Raw genomic sequence first — 23376 nt, forward strand, 5'->3', positions numbered from 1 at the left:
TGAAAAGTTTACTCACGAGTGGAATTGTTGTTTTATGGGATTTCTACCATGAATATATTTTGAATAAATATTAAAACCATTTACAACATGGCAGAGCTTCGTTAGTGGCTATAAAATATATATAGGAGTGTATGAAAGGGATATCTAACTCATAAGAGTTTAGATTTCTTTGTTTCTAAGAAGTGTGAGGGTGAGATAAAGGGACGATCTTTGTAGGTATAAGTAAGTACAAGCAAGGAAATTAAAGTTTTTAATTTTTGATGGGGACCAGGTTAGAGGTTGAGAATTCCTGAGATCAAGAAACTTTAAAAAGAAGTAATGCACTCTTGTTACTGTAAAATTTAAGAAGAAAATGAAACATTAGTTCAAACAATAGACGTTGGTCTGTTGAGAAATCTTAAATCCATTTGCTGTTTAAAATTTTAGGATATAAAATTTGTCCCACTATTCATGTTAAAATAATTCATTTACACTAAATAGAGAACGATTGGCAAATTTTTATAGATGATTGAACCCATTTAAGAGAAATATGGAATAAGGGGAGTAAAACATGATGTTGCGTAAGAATGTGACACTGCATTGTTTACATTATCCGTGCTTTTGAAAATTATTTTATATGGTATGTTTAAAAAATATGGCATAAGATATTACAGATTATGATAAAAGTTATCATTAGTTTAATATTTGTACAAACAATTTTAGTTATAATTTATTTAAAATGTCCATTTGAAGTTCATTTATTATACCTTGACCTAATAAAATTTACCTGTTTGATCCTATAGAAGTTTTCAGTTCAGGTCTTGCTGCTCAACAGGGAAGAATCAACCTGGTTTGAGTTGAAGTGGCTCTAAGGTGCATGACTTACATACCTACCCCTCTCTAACACAGTTCTCCTTCCACCCTCCGTGAATTAGTTGTGCTAAAAACTGGGCTACTTTTTGATTCTTTATTTGCCATGCTATAGTCTAGTTATTTAATGTACTATAGAATGTCTGGTATTCAAATTATCAAGTGAATTTTGTTAAAGTGCTCTTACTCTCCTTGCTTTGTCTTCCTAATTTATATACTAGCAGAAAATACAATAATAACCCTGAAAATATTACATTGCATTGGGTTGTAATCAAGTTAAATATAAAGGAAATGGTTCTTGCCTTTATATAGCTTATAACAGGATCATTTGGACAAATTCATAGAACTCAAATAAATATCATCTTGCCTGGAATTCTAACTTAATTCTAATAATCTCAATGACAATGAATTAATGACAACACAAAACTAAGAAAATACTTCCGATAGGAATAAATAGGACATTCTAGACATCATGTTAGTGACATTCTTTTTAGTGTTGTATTTCAGGGAGTACTAATTTAGAAAAACCTAATTCATAGTCATATCATGTTGATAGTATAAGCCTATTGCTGTATGAAAATAGTAAGTGTAACACAATGCTTAAGACACTCAGTATTATGTACCACGCACTATGCTAAATGCTTTAAATTCATTCTGTCATTTATGCAGGCCATAGCACGGAAGGTGTGATCAATTAGCTTGGTATCTGGTGTTCAAGAGTGTATAAATACCTGTAATAGAATGCTTAACACAAAATGAGATTTAGAGGATAAGCTTAAAACCTGGCTCTTCCTTTGTTTCAGTATGTTGTCAAAATTTACTTTCAAGCTATTCAGTTTATGACTCTCTTTTGTTCAGTTCCATTCTTGTTCAGTACCATTTTAAAGTCAATTTTAATTCTTAAATATGGTGAGTATCCAGGTAAGTTTCTTTTTTTTCAGTACATGTTGAGCATGTCAAAAATTCCAATTAAAATGTAAAATGTATACTAAAAGAATAGAGAACTGTTAGTGATTTTCTTTTTATTTCCAGTTAAAATTCAGTGTGACCCATGATACAGATATATTACAACATAAAGAAAATAGGACTTTTGTAACTCTTTACAGCAACCTAATATCAGTTGAATTTTTAAATTTATGGTACTAGTTGCTTGAAGAAAATATGGATCAGTTCTCTATTATATTTCTTTAGTAAAAATAAACAAATACATTATTGTTACACAAGTTTGATTTGTTTTGTTTTCCAGGTGCAACAATCGAACACAGTGTATAGTAGTTACTGGGTCAGATGTATTTCCTGATCCATGTCCTGGAACATACAAATATCTTGAGGTCCAATATGAATGTGTCCCTTACAGTAAGTATGAAGCTTGTATTTTTCACTTTCTACAGCATTCCTCGTTGATGCTGAAAGAGGACACATGTGAAAGAAGCATATGTTTATGGCCTACAAAACTATTATGCATGCAGAGCACTAACAGACTCGGGCCTCCAATTAGTTTCATGAAATGTGGAAGGAAGCCATAGTGTGATGCTGGCCAAGTGTCTGTCTGTGTTCTTAAGTGTTTGGCTTTTAAGGCTAGTGTTTTTCCAGAAAACAAACTTGAATTAGCTATTCAATAGGGCAGATAGAAATCTGTACTTTTGCCCAATACCAGTTGCTGACAAATTGGTTTGGCTCACAGTTTTCTAAAGAAGGAATTGACTTTGGTTTTAATCGTGAGCTACTTGAATGGCTACCTGCCGTTGTGGTAACTTTAATGCCTGGTGAAAGCTACCATTGCAGTAACTGAGGCAAGTGCTTTCCTTTTTGTCCGTTGTCCTTAAGAGAGTACTCCTTTACCAGATTCAGTGACTAAATCTTAACGCTAAATAAAACAAACGTAACAAAGCCTTGCACATATTTTTAATTTGCAGCATCCATTTTTAGTATTATCCTTTAGAGGAATATTTAAAATTCAGTTGGAAACTTCATAAGTAGGCTTCAGCTAATACTGTAATTCTGTGTAGTTTTCCTCCTAATCTCAGAATTCATACTTATGAATTGGATTCTGTATTTTCAACAGGAAAAAAACATTTTAGACAATTAAAAAGATTAAGTATATTACTTAATTTTCATTAGGTAATTTGGTTTGTTCTTTACTTCTTAAATTGGATAAACGTGTCATGCCACCTTAATTCACAGGCATTTGAATTAAAAATTCTTTAGCAGCAATTTTATGATTTGCTTTAGAGGACTTCCCTCCTTAAAAAAAGATGGACTCAAACTAATAATGAAATTGCTTTTTCCAGAAGCTCAAAAACCAGATCACTAGCTCTGATAGATTCTTATGTTCAAACTATCAATATTTCTGAAACCAAAGGGCTGATTTTAGATAGATCTACTATGCCCAGTATGGTTGTAATACATACTTACACATCCTGTGAAGGCACTGTCGTCTCTCTCTTCTCTGCCCGCAGTTTTGATAAATTGGCTTTTTGTGGGATATCAGTTAAAGGCCAAACACAGATTATCTTTTCATCCCTGCTCTGTGTTGTGTTACTGTGAAATGGAGGCTTTTTATGTTTTCAGTATTTTCTATATCATTTGAAGGATTGGAAGCCTACTGAGTGCACTGATCTTTATATCGTTTCTCCTGTGTGTAGTGCTGGTGGCTTACATAATCATTCTCCTTTGCCACTGGAGGAACATTGTATTCTTTTGAGCTAACCAAAGTTTTGTTCCATAAAGTCACTTGCAGTTGAATTTAGTATGGTTTCTGTCCTCAAATTAGAAAAGGAATACAGCAGCCATTCCCAAACAGTGGAATCAGTCAGAGCTGCCAAGAATTATGTCTTTCTGGAGCCAGTTCCTGTAATCTAGTCTATAGATCAAGAACAGTGTTAAGAAAATATTATTTTCAGACTTTTAAGTTATTTCTTGCGCTGTTTAAGAAAGGAAAATGTGGATATCTTCTGGAACATCTAACTTTCAAAATTTACTTTTTCAGTTCTCCAGAAGTAATGTACACTGTGTAATAAACTTGCAAATAGCAATACTCAGAGAAGTATTTGTTCTTTTTAGTTTTTGTCCTTAAAAAAAAAACAGTAATTAATTTGCTGTTACCTTTCTAGATGTTTGCAGGAGACAGAAATAAGTCTATGGCTTTTTTAAACTACTCCTTGCTAAAGAGTAGAAGTAATTACAATTCCTATATACTGTTCAGTAGTGACACACTATAAAATGCATGATTTTCACTAATATTATAATTAATGCAAAGGATCTTTTTAGATTGTTCTGATCTTATTTAGGACTGTGTATCTTCTTAATCTCTTTTCCCCATTATCCTCTCCTTTTGTTTCTTTATGCTTCTGTCCTTTATAACCATCTCTTGTTTTTATTTTAAGCGTCTAACTTTCACTTTTCCCTTGTTTTAATAGTATTTTGGTACTTTGTAATGTTTGCATACTCCTTTTACACTTAGTTGATAAAAACTGTCACTGTCAGATAACATTTATTATGTGTCTGTTACCACCTGGCTTTATGCCAGTTTCTATCCAGAGCAAGTTCTTCAGGAGCATATCCATCCCAAACTGGTTCCACTTACTTAAAAAAAAATTTAGAAATTTTCCATGATCTCTGAAAATTTTATAATAAATTTACTCAACAGAGTGCATTATAAATGCTGTTGTTTTTTAACTTTGTATGTTTATAGACAAGCACATATATTTGATTAGTAATTGAATGAATGTGTGTTTAAAAGAAGTCATAAGGATCTTGTAGGATAAAGGAGAGTAATCAGATCAGAGTTTCCATATCCTACAGGTGTGATTTGGTTTTGATTTTTGTACCCTCCTATCTCAAATTATCATTAAGTTATTAAAGTTATACCATAAATTCAGCTATGTTTTATTTTATGAGAAAAAAAACTTTTACTATTGATTCAATCATTATTAATGAATAAACATAAGATTATTCAAAATGAAATAGTGTGTCACTGCAGATACAGAGTATGTAGGCTTTAGTTTGTTTGGGTCGATTTCTTGTCTTGCATAACCGTGTCCTCCACTGATGTTAGTGGGTCACGTATTTATGTTTGTTCTATAGCATAGTAAATGTATTGTTATGAATTAATTCATACAGTCTCTTAAGACAAGTTGCAATATATATTTGTGATGAAGAATGCTAATTTCATTAATTTTATTGTATTTTAATATTTTTCTCGGTTGAGTGAATTTTGGCTGATTTGACAAATATATATCCTTTGGGTTGTCATAAAAATCATAATGTAAGGTCTTTTGAATATCCATATTTTATGCACGTCATCAATCATCAAAAGTTTTATTTAATTTTTTTTTACTTTTACATTTGAACGTTGCTTCTCAGTTTTCATTAGAATTATAAATTATATACAATATATATCCATTTTATTTTCTTTAATATAAATATAAAAGTTAAATCATAAATGAAGTCATCCCTATTTAATATTTTGCTCAGTAACTGCCCTGTCATTTTAATGTATCAAATAATAAAACCCAGCCATTTTCAATTAATGGAAAACAAAATATATTTTCTACATCCTTTATTGAACTTGTTTTAAGTTCTGTTTTAAATGCGTAACATATTTTAAAATGTATTATTCCCATCTTTGCATTTAATTGATGTATTTCAGTATAATCATCCTTTCCCAAAAATAAAGAATATAGCTGTATATAAAGATAGTCTGAGCAGACTCAACACTAATGATTTATTTTATCCTCATTTTCCCACCATGCCCTTCCTTTATTGATTCTAAGCAGGTATAATATTGCTCTTCACTGAGCAGTAATTTTAGGACCAGTGGTTTATAAAAAAGAATTGTTCCACGTCAGTAACACTGAATTTTCTTTTTACTGGATGTAATCAGGTTGACGCATTAATAGAGCAAGTATGTTTCCTGAAAGTGGTTAAATAGACCAAGTTGGACTGGGAAGGTGGTGTCTAATGTGGAAGGTTTCCTATGGCAAAAATATTTGTGTGATATGTTTCTCCCTAAGGTATTTCAGGAGGTCAGTATTTAATCTTGATGAATTATCATAATTAAAAAAAATTAATCAAGCTAAGGCGTCTTAATGAAATGTGCAACTACTACAGTATCTTTGAGTAGTCAGTTTGGAGATACAGTATTAGCACACCCTAATGCATTTTAATAAGGGAAGAGGGAGAATCACAGACATTAATCTGGTCACTTTATTAAATTCAGGCAACATACTTCAAAACCTACATACAAAATCTAAAATAGTATTTTATGGTTTGTAATTATTAGAATACTATTTACCAGCAAGAATCTTATATAGCATACTTCCTAACTGCATAATCCATTTCTTTAAACTTCTTGGAGGGAGGATTTTTTTCTCCTATAACTCTACTAATCAGGTTTGTTTTATGAAAGCATTTACCTTTTATGGGGTCTGTGGAATCAAGGTATTTGCTTTGAATGCTTGGTATGATTGTTGTTGCATGCTAGCTTGCTTTTGTGTAAATTGATGATGGTAGACAATGTCATAATAAGCTAACCATAATTCTTTCTTCCTTTTTTCTCCTTGCCTACTGTGCTTGCTTTTTCCTTGTATGTATTTTGCTTACTTTTTTTTTAATAGACTTTGTATTACAAGTTTGAGATATGTGATGTAGAGAATTTCATAAGAATTTTATAATATAAAGTATATATAAATGTAAATAAGTAAATTTACTAATTATTAGTGGGGAAGAAAGGTACTACCTTAGCGTACCCTTCAAAATAACTATTGGGGTAAAGGGGGAGGCTTATATATTCCTGAAAAGGAGGCAGATTTTTTATAGTTAAGATAGATTTTTCTAGAAACAGAAAATTTAATAGAAAAAAATTGAAACGTACTAAGATGCATAATTATATATTTCTTCTTACATAAGTATCTTTGAAAAATGTAACAATATCAGTATTCATTAGCTTTGACCTGAGCTTCAAAATTGAGTTGCCATGTTTATAAATATATTTCCCTGTTGTTATGCTTACCTAATTTTAGTCAGCTTAATAATGAGTTTGCATAAGATAAATGGGGATGATACACCTGTGCATGCATTTGTGTCTATAGCCTACCTATTTAAAGTAAAACTTGATAAGAATGCTGAGTGACTTGGGAAAGGCAAGAGTATGTACACCATGCATTAGTGAAGAGTTTTATTATTTATTCAGGTACACTAAGTGAAGCAACATGCCAACATATTTGTATTGCCTCCTTAATCTACTAAAATGATTGATCCATGTTCTTTTATGTAACTTTAGTATCTTTTCTCCTGCTAGGTTTTCCTGTTGTGTTTCTCTTTATCCAAAGTAGTGCAGCTCTTATTCTTCTTATATTTAGCATCTATTACGAATTCAGTCTTAGACTGTCAATTTATTTTAATCTTTTTTCTTTTTTCCTTGCACTTTTTTTTTCTTCCGATGCTTAAAATAGAAGTGGAGCAAAAAGGTAAATAACGTATACAGTTTGAACCCCAGCTCCCTGTTATGTGCCTTATGGATGTTACCTTTTCCCTTCCCTTCCCCTACAACACTCCTGACATTAATATATAATCAGCAGGATCTCATAAATGCACCTCATAAAGAAGTCGACTGTTTACAGTGAAATTATATGACCGCTAAATCTGGTGACGGGGTAAAATTTCTGAAGTCGGCGAGGGGGAGTTGTCCTTTCTCTGTTTCTTTTCACTCTTTATCTCTTTTTCTGATACCCTTGGATATTTTATTATTAAAGTGTCATCTTGCCTGGCTTCCAGAACCCTCTCCATAGCATGCCATGGTTACAGGGTCTCCTGGTCGTTTCATCACTCCTTTCCTCGTATTTACTTTTCTCTGCTTCTAATTGCATTTTCCGAATATTTATGTTCCTTCAATTGAAGCACTTTTGTTTTCAGTCTAAGTTCCATAGACGTTCTAAATAAGCCTTCACATTGGGTTTGTTTTATTTGCTTAATTTTGGTGTTCTGCTTTTGGGGGCTTATAAGTGGGCTAAGGAAGGGAGGGTACAAAGTTTGGTCTAAAAGTACTTTGTTCACCTTTATGTACAAAGCTCAGAGTTTTAAAGCATAAATTACCAAATTATAAGATAAAAACACATAGCAAAAATGTAAATTGTTAGCTCAATCATGAATGATCTTAAACTTAGGTTTGTATTTGTGAAAATAAACCCCAGCTGCTTTGTATGCTGGTACATCAATTATGGTAACTTAGGAAAGAAAGGTAGTACTTGTGTTAAGTATAATTTCTGGTAAAATTGAATGCTAATAGAGTGAGTTTTTCTCTTTTGATCTATGATCATTAAAACTTGGTTTGCCTGTATAGTCTTTTAACTTTGCTTAATTCTTGTTTTTTCTCTGTGACTGTTAGTTTTTGTGTGCCCTGGGACCTTGAAAGCAATTGTGGATTCACCATGTATATATGAAGCTGAACAAAAGGCAGGTGCTTGGTGCAAGGACCCTCTTCAGGCTGCAGATAAAATTTATTTCATGCCCTGGACTCCATATCGTACTGATACTTTAATAGAATATGCTTCTTTAGAAGATTTCCAAAACAGTCGCCAAACAACAACATACAAACTTCCAAATCGAGTAGATGGTACTGGATTTGTGGTATATGATGGTGCTGTCTTCTTTAACAAAGAAAGAACAAGGAATATTGTGAAATTTGACTTGAGGACTAGAATTAAGAGTGGAGAGGCCATAATTAACTATGCTAACTATCATGATACCTCACCATATAGATGGGGAGGAAAAACTGATATTGACCTAGCAGTTGATGAAAATGGCTTATGGGTCATTTATGCCACTGAACAGAACAATGGAATGATAGTTATTAGCCAACTGAATCCATACACTCTTCGCTTTGAAGCAACGTGGGAGACTGTGTATGACAAGCGAGCTGCATCAAATGCTTTTATGATCTGTGGAGTCCTTTATGTGGTCAGGTCAGTTTATCAAGACAATGAGAGTGAAACAGGCAAGAATGCAATTGATTATATTTACAATACCCGATTAAACCGAGGAGAATATGTAGATGTTCCCTTCCCCAACCAGTATCAGTATATTGCTGCAGTGGATTACAATCCAAGAGATAACCAACTCTACGTGTGGAACAATAACTTCATTTTACGATATTCTCTGGAGTTTGGTCCACCTGATCCTGCCCAAGGTAAGAATGTTTGCTTGCTAATGCTTATATCTTTTATGAACAGTTTATTTTTAAGACTTCTTAATTTTTTTCCTATTTATTTTCTTTCCCTTTTCATAGTTCAAGGGCAAATGATAATATTGTGGCATTTCAAATTGTCACATACTGTGTACATTTTAGCCTTATATTGGTCCATTTTCTTTTTCTGAATTTCTTCGTTTAAATGTTGGTTTCAAAAAATTGTAGCATCCTTGGTCAGTTTAGATTTTCATTGCTAAAAATGTAACGCCAACTACAAACCTGTTAGCTTTGTGTGTTTTTTCCACCTGACTTCTGGATTGATTATGTGCAGACCTTTTAACTTCTTGGCACCAGTGGTTAAAGGAAATTTTTGTTAGGAAGTCCCAGGAGAATTGCTAGGCTTGATGTACAATGCCAGGCATAAGTATTCTGAAGTTTTGGCCTCTGCTCTCTGGGTAGGAGAAGGAGTCATCTAACATCTTACTAGATCATCGTGTAAAATAACACATTTTTACTTCCCAATAAATTTGTGACTGTTTTAGGTCAGTGTTTCTGTGACTTTAACTGTTACACATGGACTAAGCATTAAATGATCCCAAGCGTTGATTTATGAAGACAAATCCACTAACATTTTTTGATTTGTGTTCTCTTTAGGTATCTTTATGTAGGATCATTACTTTATAAATCTTTGGAAATATATTTTAGTTTAGCAAGTTAATTCAGTTCTGCAGTGAACAGTTTTTGAGGGTAAATGAAGTTTTGGATATTTCATTAAAGCAAGATTACCTCATACTCATATGAGGTAGAAGATAGAAGAATGACCTCTTAATATATTATTATAGAGCTTGCACTTATTATGTCTTTTCTATTTGAGCAATAATATTTGTGTTTTAAAGATCTGAATTATTTCAGTTTTCTGAGTTAATTAGAATTATCATATTATTGAGTTACTTCAAAATTGTAGGAGCCAGAATGTTCCTTGGAGTGACTAAATCAGTCTCTTCAACAAGGTGGAACATAAATTAACATCTTTTTCTTCTGTTAAAGCAGTGTACATTCACACACTTAAACACAATTACATACACCCACACATAGTTTAGGGTATAATGTTACTAAGTTCTAAATATTGTCATAGGGTTAGGACCTCAAAAGCAGAAGCCTTTTGTAATTGAATTTCTAATTTGAGTTATAGAATACAAAAATATGTGATTTTTCTTCTTAACATAAGGGCAATAATGACATATGACTTAGTATAAGCCCCCTTTTTCTCTAATTCATGTATGTCTAGAATTTGTTGGGTGAAAATTGCAGCAATGTCCCGTTGTTAAATTTTCAACAATGAAATCTGTTAGGACATAAAAATCTTTGTTGATAGTCTTAGTATTCTTTTTTTTTTTTTTTGGCGATACGCGGGCCTTTCCCTGTTGTTGCCTCTCCCGTTGCAGAGCACAGGCTCCGGACGCGCAGACTCAGCGGCCACGGCTCACGGGCCCAGCCGCTCCACAGCATGTGGAATCTTCCCAGACCGGGGCACGAACCCGTGTCCCCTGCATCGGCAGGCGGACTCTCAACCACTGCGCCACCAGGGAAGCCCCATAGTATTCTTTATTTTTAAATTCAGACCTATCTTTTTTCTCTTGAGGCTAGCAATTTGGGATGGTTCCTATATCTCAGTTGTTTTTCTAAACGCTAGTACTATGCTTCTCCTTTATCCTATAGGTTTGTAAAAGGCAGAAGGTCAGTAATCGACAAAATTTGACACTGTGAAGATACATGTGTTAATCTTTTTTGTAACCTGTATTACCCTCACAGCTGTTAAATTTATCTTGGGTAGCAGTAAATCTCTTTCCCTCCATTAGAAAAAAATAGAAAATAAATTTTAAAAATGTAAATTCATAATCAGGCAGCACCTAAAGTTGAGTACAGATGCAGCTCAACAAGGAATCATTGCCTCCCTGATTGTCACAGAGTACTTCATAAAATACAAGATGAGTAAAAATGTCATTTTCCACATGTGGCTTATGTTCTAGTAAATAACTTGATCCATTTCAGATGAAAGAATCTTTGATAATTTGGATGCTTTTTGGAAAAAAGTTACCAGCTTCGAAAATGAGAAACTTAGCCATATGTGGTAACTGCATTCCTACAGCTGTGTTGTGTTATCCAAAATAGTTAACCATTCTTATATATTCTCAGAAAGTGAAAATTCGTATTGACCCCTTATTAAACCCTTAGTGGTACAAAGTTTTATCTGACCTAAATTTCTTGCTGATGTTTGAATTGTATTCTCTTATTCACGTGCTCTTTATAATTTACCTTCAAATGCTTTTAGAGAGACTCCAGCCTCGCTCATCTAAGATATGTGCTGTTATCTAACTGCATGTAGATGGGGCATTGCAGAACTATTGTGGCTCATACATTTAGGTCAAACCAGTAAGCCACTGTCAGCAAGTCTTATGTACGGGCTTTGCTACCACGTATATAGCTGAAGTGTACATTATGCTGTAAAATAGATAATTTTTCATTGCGGACTGTTTCACACTGTATTAGCTTCAATACTTTTCCCCATTTATAAATCCAAGCCTTTCATTCCTAACAGCACAAGTACATTATTGCTTGGCCTTGATAATGTTTTCAAATACATCTTTCTTTTTTTCTTTAAAGTTTTAGCTTTTTGTGATCTCAGCATAGTTAATTTGCTCCATTTCCTTGAACTAGGTCTGTTTTTCCTCTTTTACTTTCTTTCTCTATAAAATGGGCTTAGAAAAATCCCATTTCAGTCATATATCAAGATATATCATATATATCTTTTCTATGTCTTAATCTGAATTGATTTATATATTTACTTAATCTGTCTTCAGATTTGATATCCCAAACATTATCGAAAAATATTGTGTCTTGAGTTTTGACAGTTTCTGAATATCTGTCTTAGAGTAATAATGAAGTATGACACTTAAACAACATGAGGGAAATTTTTTATCAAGAGAGCCAGTTAGGTCTATTACTTAGGAAGTGTTCAGTGTAGAATACAGATTTCTTAAAACATCTTCCCACTGATAATGGATGCTAATTAAAAGGTGATCAGTGTTTGTAGACATCGAATAAGGGTAAATTTAATAAATCTGCAATTTTGCCTTACCAGGCTACAGACTCACTCTAACTGGAGTTCATTCAGTGAATAATGGGTGAGTTTTGGGACTTGGAAGAGGGAAATAACAACCCATGTTGTCCTTAAAATCTTTTCACACAGGAAAAAGCTGGTGATAATTAGCAAGTTCTTAGTAAATACTGTCGTAGTAAATTGAACCATTCTGTATGTGTTTGTTGAAATTTTCATGGGTACCTATTAAATATGTTTATTAGCATTATTGGCACCGTTTCTACATCTCTGTACTCAAATAATAAATGGTAGGTAGAATGTTAAGTCATTTAATCTGTGTGTTTGATATGGCACCTGATAATTTTGGGACAGGCTCTGTAAAGTAGGGTTTAGATTTATGACATAAGTCTATTGTGAGTTGCCATGTTTTCTGTTACCATTTATAGGATATTCTTGAGTTTTGAGCCTTTTGCCACATACGGTTCCTTACGAAACTTTTTATTGCTTCAGTATCTTATGTTCCCACATTTTTTCTTCTTTTAAAGATTTATGCAGAACACAGTGTCAGTTAAATGCTCCAAAATAAGGGCAAATTGCTTAGTAGGGTGCCATACTTTCCCAGAGTCTCTGAAAATCTTTTATCTAGAAAAGTAAGATCATAACATTTAAGAGTATGGACAAGTGAACCTGAACAAATTGCTTAACCTCCTCCATGGCTCAGTCTTCTCTTCTGTAAAAGGAAGATAATCATAGTGCCTACTTCATGGGGTTGTGGTAAGGATTAAATAAGATGATCTGATGATCCATGAATGGTGATTAGCACAGCATCTGGTACATAAATGCTGAATAAAGTGTAAGCTTTTATCATCATGGAGTGCCCTGTTGTGACCTGTCTTCACCTAGGGAAAGAAATATTAATTTTTAGAAATACCTCTTCATTTCTAGCTTCAAAATTAGAAAAAAATGCTTTCCTTGAAGTTGTTAAGCTTTGGCCTTGCAAAATCTTATAGTTGTCCTCCTAAAGGGTTTCATTTTGCCACTTAAAGTTGACGTTCATGTTTATTTTCATGATACCCCAATATTTCATTGGTTTACCTTTGAAGAATGTGTTGCTTCCCTTTAAACTTCGTTTGATGAACAAAAGGTAAAAAGGTATGAAATTTTATTATCAATGACACATGCAAATATGGTATAGAATGTTGCATGAAATTTTGTGCATTTAATAAAAGTCATTTTATTGCCTACCTTCACTCACTTATTATGAATCTTTACTGATGCTCAGCAAACAGATCACTAATTGTAGTATTGTTAATACATATTTCAGTGATTAAATATGTACTAATTAGCACAGTGTCAAGGGATACATCAGAAGGTGTAGCACTAAACCATTTTGCTCTGCCCTTTTCTCTTTGTTCCGGATTCCCCCGCCCCCGGCTTTTAGATTTCATTCAGCAGCATTCACTTGACAGTTCTGCAAAAGATTGTGATGCTTTTGACAAATGTTAATTGAGAAAGCACTGAAAGCCTGGCTGCATTGTAATCAAAAGAAAATTATGAGGTTTAACAGGATGTCAGGGAAGCGCTTTACAGAAAAAGATAAACAGGTTTGAATAGGTTTCTGCAGCAGCTGGCTAGGCATGATGCTTGGCTAATGTACACAGGCTTCTCTCATATGGTCAGTAACTGATGCCCTGGAAATAAAACATTGCTTAAGAAGTTTCTCTTGTGATAGAATGAAAAAAGGGTGTAAAAAGTGTGTCTTGCACTTATTGATAACAAGAAGTTTCTCACTACTAAAGAACTAGAAACAAGTACACACTACTTTTTCTGATAAACTTAGCATACTCTGTCATAGAGTCAGAATTATGTAAACTATTTATGGACCAGAGCTTAATATTATCAGTGATAATATGAACTTGTTTTCCAAGAATTTTTAATGTTCTAGTTTGTTTCTTATGTATAGCAAAGCCATAAATTAAGTTAATGTTTTATAAGATTATCTTAAAAATTAGTTATTTTTAGTTTGCTCTACTCAATTTAAATTTAAGGCATCATATTTACAAGGTCTTAAGAGCCAGTAATCTAAATGTTGATAAAACTATAGTGTGATCACCTAATAGATTTTAAATGGTGCCATTAAAGTTCTACTGACAGAATTTTTGTTGGTTTTTTTTTAAATTAAGTGTTAATGAGGGAAACATTAAGCTCCATTATTATTTTAACCTAGTGGATTTAACAGTTTAAAAGTAATGTTGGAAGTCCAAAATAACCTTAAATTTTTTTTATTTTAAAATTTCTACGCTTAAATCCACTTTTATATTTTTAAATCCTTTTATACTCTCTGTTAAAGGTCAGTAGGATATGTAGGGTTGTTTTCAAATTAGGCATTATTTGATCGAACCCGTTATCTTGATATGAGATTGCATTGTAACCTCTGACCAGAAGTAGTTTCTTTTTCATACCTGTGTTTTCAAAAGTAAAAATGTCGAAGCCTCAGATGTTTCCTTACTGAAACAGCACAAGCATGCCCAGCTTATCTTCTGTTTGGGTCTAATCAGGCATGCTCAAAAATCTCTCAAGCAAGAATGGCTGCTGGGTGGAAAGATGTTACAGTATTTGTTTTCCTTCAAGATGCAGAGTGGGTGACTTGAAATTTTCTATTGTCCTAATTATATGTAATGGTTAGACTTTTGTTGATACTTTGAATTTTATTGTTTCAGAGTATGAATTTATATAAGAAACGGATTTTTCTAAATGTATTTGATATGACATAATGTATTTGATATGTACATTGAAATTTTCTATATGAAACTGCCCTTCATTTCCTGTTACATGATATATGATGAAATTGTACATAAAATTTATTATCAAATATTTCATTGAGAAGTAAGCCTAGCACAATTAGAGTCATAGAGCAAAATCTATGGTAAATCCTAAACTGCCATCGCTTAGCCAACAATATGAATAAATTGGAATAAATGAAGAGATTTATTCTTCCTCCCACGCTATGGATATTCTCATTAATTTCTCATTTTGTTGGTGTTGGGGTAGTTGGATGGGTAGGGGTTGTGTGTATGTGTGTGTGTGTGTGTGTGCACGTGCGTACACGTTCACATATGAGTGCAAGTGTGTGTTTGAGATTAACATACTCATCTTTTTTCCGTAGTGCCTACCACAGCTGTGACAGTAACTTCTTCAGCTGAGATGTTCAAAACCACAGTATCAACCACAAGCCCTTCACAGAAAGGCCCCATGAGCACAACTGTAGCTGGATCTCAGGAAGGAAGCAAAGGGACAAAACCACCTCCAGCAGTTTCTACAACCAAAATTCCTCCTGTGACAAATATTTTTCCCCTGCCAGAGAGATTCTGTGAAGCATTAGACACAAGGGGGATAAGGTGGCCTCAGACACAAAGGGGAATGATGGTTGAACGACCATGTCCCAAGGGAACGAGAGGTATTTCCTGTCAAATACTATATATACATTTTAAAACTTATTTTAGGGGCTTCCCTGGTGGCGCAGTGCTTGAGAGTCTGCCTGCCGATGCAGGGGACACGGGTTTGTGCCCCGGTCCGGGAAGATCCCACATGCCGCGGAGTGGCTGGGCCCATGAGCCATGGCCGCTGAGCCTGTGTGTCTTGCGCAGCGGGAGAGGCCACAACAGTGAAAGGCCTGGGTACAGCAAAAAACAAACAAACAAACAAACAAAAACTTATTTTAAGTAGGTTCTGAATTACACAGAAGTGATTTTATTTGAGGAAAGAGATATTTACGATAGCTAACTTCATTGTTGTTTTTGTTACTTTGGTAATATAGCACATGTAGACAACTTAAAGGTTTTTAAACTGTAAAAGTCATTTAAGGTCAGGCACTGAATTAAGTTCTCTCCCTCTTAAAGACCTAGGTCAAGCCTGAGATTTTTGCCCATGGATTCTCTAGTGAGGCTTCCTTACAGCTGTCTTTCTCATTGCAATGTATCATTTTGGATGAGTCCCAAGAAAATCAAGGGCTTTTTGTTTGTTTTCTGTAAATGTCTGATATTTCTGTGCTGACTTTATATTTACTGTTTATAGTCTGTATTATACCCTACTTTTCATCAGTTATTGTCAACTACTTCCATTAATGTTTATTCAAAATTTAACACACGGAGTAGGATCATCATAGCTGATTTCCCAAATGCATGCAGAAAAAATGGTTTCAATTTCACTGTTGCTTTCTACATCTGTTGTAGGCACTGCCTCGTATCTCTGCATGCTTTCCACTGGAACATGGAACCCTAGGGGCCCCGATCTTAGCAACTGTACCTCACACTGGGTAAATCAGCTGGCTCAGAAGGTTGGTTGGAACCTTTTAATATGATACACATTGGTGATTAAGGGCTTTAACTTCTAACATAAATAATTTAGCTTTGTATGTTAAAACCAGCTTCGTTGCTCTTTGTTCAGTGTAAAAGTAAAAAATTATGCATAGCTTTGTCTGTAAACTATTTATTCAAAGTTACATATGTTTTAGGGCATGCTGTTTTCTATGTTAAGCTTTTTAATGAGTACATAGTTGCTTAATTTCATTCATATTTAGTTCTGTTTCTTTTGATGTTTGTAAGACAAATAGTGTATTGGCCTAATAAATCAAGTATCATTAATTTGCAACTGAATCCACAGAATGCAAGCAGATGTTCATATTGCAGATGATTATGATAGAATAAGAAAAATGACTTTAAAAAGCATTAGTAACTTTAATATTACATTGTAATGCAGTGACATTTTAGTTTCTCCTTTGCCATCTACCTTTCTAAAATGCAAGCAGTAGATAATAGCCCTCACTAATGTAAGTGATTACATTCTCACTTAAATTTCTGGATCATTGGAATAAATAAGATTTTTAAATAGCAGTTTTAAATGGTTGCAGTGAAATGAGAGAACTATCTCAAAAAATTTTTAAACGATTTCTGTTTTTTACCTTTTGTTTCTTTAAAATGTCTGATTAAGTATATTTTTTTGAGGATCTAAGAATCTTTAATCATCTGAAATGAAGAGAAAGTCATTGGTCTCAGTTGCAGATTTTGACATATTTGCAAATACTTTTCTCACCACAACAAAGATCCTTGGGAAAAAAATAAGAAGCCACAAACAGAACAAGAAATCTTACTGAGATAGTGTAAACTGTCGTTTCAGATCAGAAGTGGAGAAAACGCCGCTAGCCTTGCCAATGAACTGGCTAAACATACCAAAGGGCCAGTGTTTGCTGGGGACGTGAGTTCTTCAGTGAGGTTGATGGAGCAGTTGGTGGACATTCTTGATGCGCAGCTGCAGGAACTGAAACCTAGTGAAAAGGATTCAGCTGGACGGAGTTATAACAAGGTAGGTAGAAATTTTCCGTTATTTTCAATTAGATGTTTTGTATGGCTGCTCTGGATTCTTCCAGCAGTTAACTGCCTAACTTTTGGCCCCCTGGACAAACGCATAGAAACAGAACTTCTAATTTGGTTCATATCTCAAGAAAGAATTATAGTTGGGAAAGAAGCAACCTGCACACCCATCCCCACCCCCCAAATGCCGCTAATTACCTGAGGGAGATTTTAGTTGGTGGTAAACGTCATCTGCCTGGTTTTGGTCAGTACTCTCACTTTGGAAGGCCCACTGGGAGAGATTCTGTTACACAACTGCTATAGTAATACAGTCAACTCTTGTGATTGTAAGAAATTTGTGATGCATATAGGAATGTTAGCCACTGAAATACTGTTTTCAGTGGTAGGTTTTGAGAGAAGGACAAGTTTCCTTTGCTAGGAGTATAGTGTGTTAGTGCTACTAATTTTTCCTACCTTGACAAAAATTTGATAGTTATTTTAACCATACTATAAAGTGTTTATATGAAATTCATATGAATCTGAAATCTGTGGCTGAAATGGTTTTATGGTTTTTTTCTTCCTTTTCATCACATACTTTGTCTCTAGGTTTATCAAGATACTTTGGATTATCATGTTTAGTAAAATACAGCTGAAAACTGAATACACAATCTTGGCAATCAGTATAGACTCACAAAAATCCAGAGGATTACGGTACATAATAAACGCTGAGCTCAGGACCACCAGCTTAATTTCTGAGGATTTCTTCTTTCCTCAATTTTCAACAGATAAAAATCTAACCTCTGATTTTCTTTTCTTTTACTAAAAAGCTCCAAAAACGAGAGAAGACATGCAGGGCTTACCTTAAGGTATCTCCCCTGTGCTGTCACCCTGCTTTCTCCCTTCTTCAGCTACCTGTTACGCTTTATCATCTTGCTGCATGATCCAGTGTATTTCAGTCTTTGATAATTATATAATGTGCCCCATATCAGCTGTACAAATGTTGGCTTTTCACAGGTCTATTACTCTCAGAATAAGCAAATAATTTATTTTTATAATTTTTGCTGTTTTTCCATTCATCCAAACATACAAGAATTTTAATGAAATATACTCTGAATTGGAAAGTTATCATAAAGTCTCGTTATTTCCTGTCGTCATCTCTGTGGATTGAAAAACAACTTGAGTGAAACAGCTATGATATATTCCTGGCAGTTTATCATATCAAAGACTGTGTAGTCATAATGTATGTGCATGAAAAAGTCACTGCTTTCTTATCTCTGTGGTGTACTCTTAAATGAAACAGGCTTTGTCTTGAAATTTTTTGGAGTCATTTCTAGAATCAGGTTGATAAGGGGATGGGTTACTAGAAATAAAATATAAATAATGTGACAGTGCTCTCGATATATGTTATATGTTGGTTTTTATCGAGATGATAGAAACAGAAAGCCACTGTTTGGCTCAGAATCCTTGTCCACTGCAGCCAGTTTTTCTCACTGGTATATCCAAGTAAAATAGGAAACATGGTGAGGCTAACAGTGGAATTATGCCAAACCAGTTCTGTGTGGTAGATCCAAATAATAAAGAAGTTCCTTTTGCTGGGGATGGTTACTTTCTAACCCTACTCATCTGGGGACCATATTCCTAGTCAATCAAACCTTGAAGAACTAATCTGTATATGTATGAAAACAAAACAAAAGAACTTTGTAAGTTTTGTAGAATAGAGATTATTCAAAAGATATGACTTCACCAGTTTTAGTTGGCAAGATCTAGAAAAAAAGAACAGCATTTCACTAACGAGTGATAGACATTGCTGCATCTGAGAACTTTACAAGAAAAGGCAGTGGGAAAGTCTGTTTTTAGGTGGTAATATTTTGAAAGTCCCTTATTAGCCTGTTTAATAGGGGCAAAGAAATAGATACTGAAGTGTATAGAATTTGTTGTACGGAAATTTTCAGCTCACCTTTAAGGTATTAGTTAATGTGTGAAATGTAATAATTAGTATGTTGCCCAGGACATATATCTCAGTGGGAATAGAATAGCTTTTTTTCTTTGGCAGGGAGACTACTTCAGGAATATGATTAGGCTAATGATCATTTTGATTCCACTAGAAAAATACAACTAGTAATAACTAAGGAGCATTACAAATTAATAAAAGCATGCCATCAGTGAGTTATGTGTATAGGTAGTAAATTTCAGCATGACCTTAATTTCTGACCAGTGTCATTTTCAGTATGTCTCAAGTGAGCTTCTGTGTTCAGATAAAGCTAATAAAACTCCTTAAGTTACAAATCAGAAGCTGACTTACACTGTGCAAATGAAGCGAGTTCCTGCTTTGTGACAGAGGATTCATTTGTAACTTAGATTAGAGGCTCCAGTCTGTATTTCTTGGTGACTAATGAATCTGGCCTCAGCAGACCAATTTCTGTTGCATTCTAGTTAATGGCTGCAGCAGTATCAGTGTGAGCATTTTGACTATTCTATCTCCCATCAGAGAGAAAAAAGCCTTTAATGCCACTTGCGAGTATCTTCTACCTGCTAGGAAGGTCGTGGTGGCTCACGTGGCAGACAGAACGAGGATATTAAGTTGGACTAAGCTAATTAATCTTAACTCTGACAGTAGCCTCAAACAACTTTTCCCCGTGCTCATTTCAATATAGTACCTCAAACTAGCAATTTTTGTTGTTCTTTGTAGAGTGTGTTTTTTTTTCTCAGTGATTATCAGTAGATCAAAACAATTGATATTTGGGCTTAATGACACATTATGGCTAGGTAAATGGGAGAGAGTAAATAAACTCAGTGATTTCAGTTATCCAAGCCATAGTCAGCGTACAGCTACAGTAAGTATCAGTACAAAAGCCTGCCTTCAATTGCTTAACTGACCGGGTTACATTTTTATTTAATGTTGTTTTACGTGGTAATAAACTAAACCTACACATATGAATATTTATAACTTGGATATTTATTAAGACTTTACTTTGCCTTTCTGTTTTTCTTAAATTATTAGTATAGGTTTTAAATATTTTGACTGTTCTCTTGGTCTCCTTAAAAACAGATGATTGTTTATGAATTAAGGTATACTCTCGAGTGTTTTTTAGCTGGCCAGGCAATTGGAAGAGTTGAAAATGTTCACAGATAACTTATACACTTTGAAATCACCTTGGTTTTTTCCCAATGATAATAAGTAGACAATGTTATAAGGCACAATTTTGGTTATTATTTTTAGTTCAGGTTCCAAAAAACAATATGGTTTTATTTTCAAGCATAGGTATTAGGCTACTCTAGAGACACCAGTGTTTTCTATTTAGAACATTTAAGTCTTGAGGTTTTATGTAGGAGTGACCATGCGTGTAGGGGTAATACCTCAGATTAAGAGCTGACACTGGCTTTATTTCTTTGCAACAATTGAAATATGATTAGATAAACAGAAACGAGTCATCTCTTTATACTTAGTCTTTATAATCAAATAGTAGTCTACTGATCTTCAGCTAGTTCTATTTTGAAAGGGTCACACATCAAGTTGGCCAGATATATGTTGTCCAGGTGTTCTTCCATAAGAGTAAATCATCATGACAGATAAATATTACAGTTGTCACTAGTCAGTGATTGAAAATCACCTTGGTACTAGAAGTAGTGAAAACTAATGATAGTTTTCTAATGGATGCAGGCAATTGTTGACACAGTGGACAACCTTCTGAGACCTGAAGCTTTGGAATCATGGAAACACATGAATTCTTCTGAACAAGCACATACTGCAACAATGCTACTGGATACATTGGAAGAAGGAGCTTTTGTCCTGGCTGACAATCTCGTAGAACCAACCAGGGTCTCAATGCCCACAGAAAATATTGGTGAGTGAATCTATTGTCAGGTTTAATTTTGATTTAGAAGATAGATGTTTAAGAGAATAATGCTTCCATTGAGTCTTGTGAGTTATTCCCCAGTGCCGAACTTCTATTTTGTCCAATTATTTTTGTCCCTTAATAAGAGATATTATTGATCACACTCATAAAATTAATGCAAAAGCCAAAATCTGTCCTATGTCTTTTAAAAGTTGGTGTTTTTTCCCAACTGAAAAATCATTAAAGGAAAACTGTGTAGAGTACTTAACTGCAAGAATATGGACTGCTTACGTAATGAAAGTGCTTGCTGTGGAGCTGTGGCGAATGCCTTTCCATTTTATACAATACGTCCCTAATGAGGTTAAATTACTTTCTGAAATGCGTTCTCCCAAATATTTTAGGCATGCAGATATTTGAGCCAAACGTTTATATTAAACAGAACTGCTTTCAGGTGAAAATGTGGTCAGTGAACTACATCACCCATAGAGCAGAATATCCATGCTTTATAGACTGTAAAACAGCTGCGGATAGTTTTGAAGCATCATTTAGAATTTAAATGCTGGCAGTGAGAGGTAGGAATTCACTTTTGATGGTATTTGAAAGAAGTACTACTGTAAGTACAGTGAAATTATATTAATATAGGCTTGACTGATTTAGAATTATTATTCAGTGGGGTTGAGCTCGAATGAAATGTTAGTATCCCTTAGTAAAGTAAAAAAATTTCCAAAGCATAAATGTAAAAAAAAAACCCAAAGGGAACACAGACTACTTTTCCATCGAAAGAGTACGTTGGAGCAGCAGATATTGAATGAAGTTTTGCTACCTAGAATGCCATATCTTATTGCCTTATTGTGCCTACCTAAGTATGAGACTTGTATTTAAAAATACAGAGAAACAAGGTGTATAGGAGAAATAGACATCAATCAGATTATGATACCTGGATTTAAATTCAGAGCCTTAAGTTTATTTTAAATAACTGAGTTTTTAGGAAAAAAGGTGTATTAAAATCATGTTTTTATTTACTTTATGAGGTTTTGAAATGACAAATAACTTAATAATTTTAAGTGAAATCAAAATAATTTGGCCTGCTTTAATGTGGGAGACCAGTCATAAGGAAAGTGATATTCTACCATAGCTTAGTAGGAATAGGCAATGAATAAAGCTCCTATTTTATGTCTAAAGCTTTTGTTATTTTGAGGTTTAATTTATTTAGTAGTCTAATAAAATTCCTAACATACACATTAAACAATTCTTCTCAAATGTTTCCAGGGACGTACCTGTAAGGTAAAGGAGTGTGGACTTGATTGTCTCAGAAGATAAGTCATAAAAAGTATTGTTTGAAGTGTTGTGACCTCAATTTGTTTTCTAAATCTTCTGAAGCCTATTTTAAAAAGAACCAAAAAACATAAAATTTCCCATTTAAGCTCCTTCCAAGAGTGCAAAGAAATTTTGATAGGCCAGGTCAACATCCTCTGCTCCCACCGGCTTTACGTATGCAGAACATGCTATTATTATATGTCTGAGATATTTTTATCTCAGTTTGAGAATGGCCAGGAATATTTTTTCCTTGATACTTGTGTTTTTCAGAGTTCTAAATGTTTATCCTTTACACTGGTTTTTTAAAAAATTTTAATTAAAGAAAGAACATTGTGGGTAGAGATTCTCATAGCGTGTAGTACACATTTTAATGCCTTCTCAAAAATAATGCCCTGAACTTAATGTATGCATGTATTTATTACCCAAGAATTATCGATATGAAGGTCATTTTACATATTCCAATATATTTCCATGTCTTTTATTTCACAATTTTGTGAAATATAATATCCGTAATTTAATATGGCATTCAAGATTCAACTTTTTACTAGCACTTGTTCTCTTTTTAGACATGAGAACTAAAATAGCCCATTATCCCTTTATGTCTTCACTTTATGTTCTTACCTAAATTTAGGGTGTGGATACAGTATCTTTGATTATTAACACAATTTGATTCTCCTCCTTAGTGGTTTCTCCTCCTTAGTGGTTTCTCCTTATATAACATATAACATGATTATATGT

The 23376-nt window shown here is 33.9% G+C and overlaps 1 protein-coding gene across 17 annotated transcripts in view; it reads left to right on the forward strand.

Moving 5' to 3' along the window:
• Positions 1-23376, forward strand: part of ADGRL2 (adhesion G protein-coupled receptor L2) — a 177470-nt gene that overhangs the window by 121508 nt on the left and 32586 nt on the right. For 15 of the 17 annotated variants that reach the window (XM_032633476.1, XM_032633545.1, XM_032633526.1 and 12 more), the window contains 6 exons: positions 2096-2205; positions 8237-9037; positions 15304-15594; positions 16370-16473; positions 17313-17498; positions 21147-21330. In XM_032633476.1, coding sequence (XP_032489367.1) covers positions 2096-2205; positions 8237-9037; positions 15304-15594; positions 16370-16473; positions 17313-17498; positions 21147-21330 — 1676 coding nt within the window. The remainder of the gene's footprint in view (positions 1-2095; positions 2206-8236; positions 9038-15303; positions 15595-16369; positions 16474-17312; positions 17499-21146; positions 21331-23376) is intronic. The other 2 variants (XM_032633566.1, XM_032633506.1) reach the window with 1 other exon arrangement.

This window comes from Phocoena sinus, chromosome 1 (assembly GCF_008692025.1).
Source record: "Phocoena sinus isolate mPhoSin1 chromosome 1, mPhoSin1.pri, whole genome shotgun sequence".
Taxonomy (NCBI): Eukaryota; Metazoa; Chordata; class Mammalia; order Artiodactyla; family Phocoenidae; genus Phocoena; species Phocoena sinus.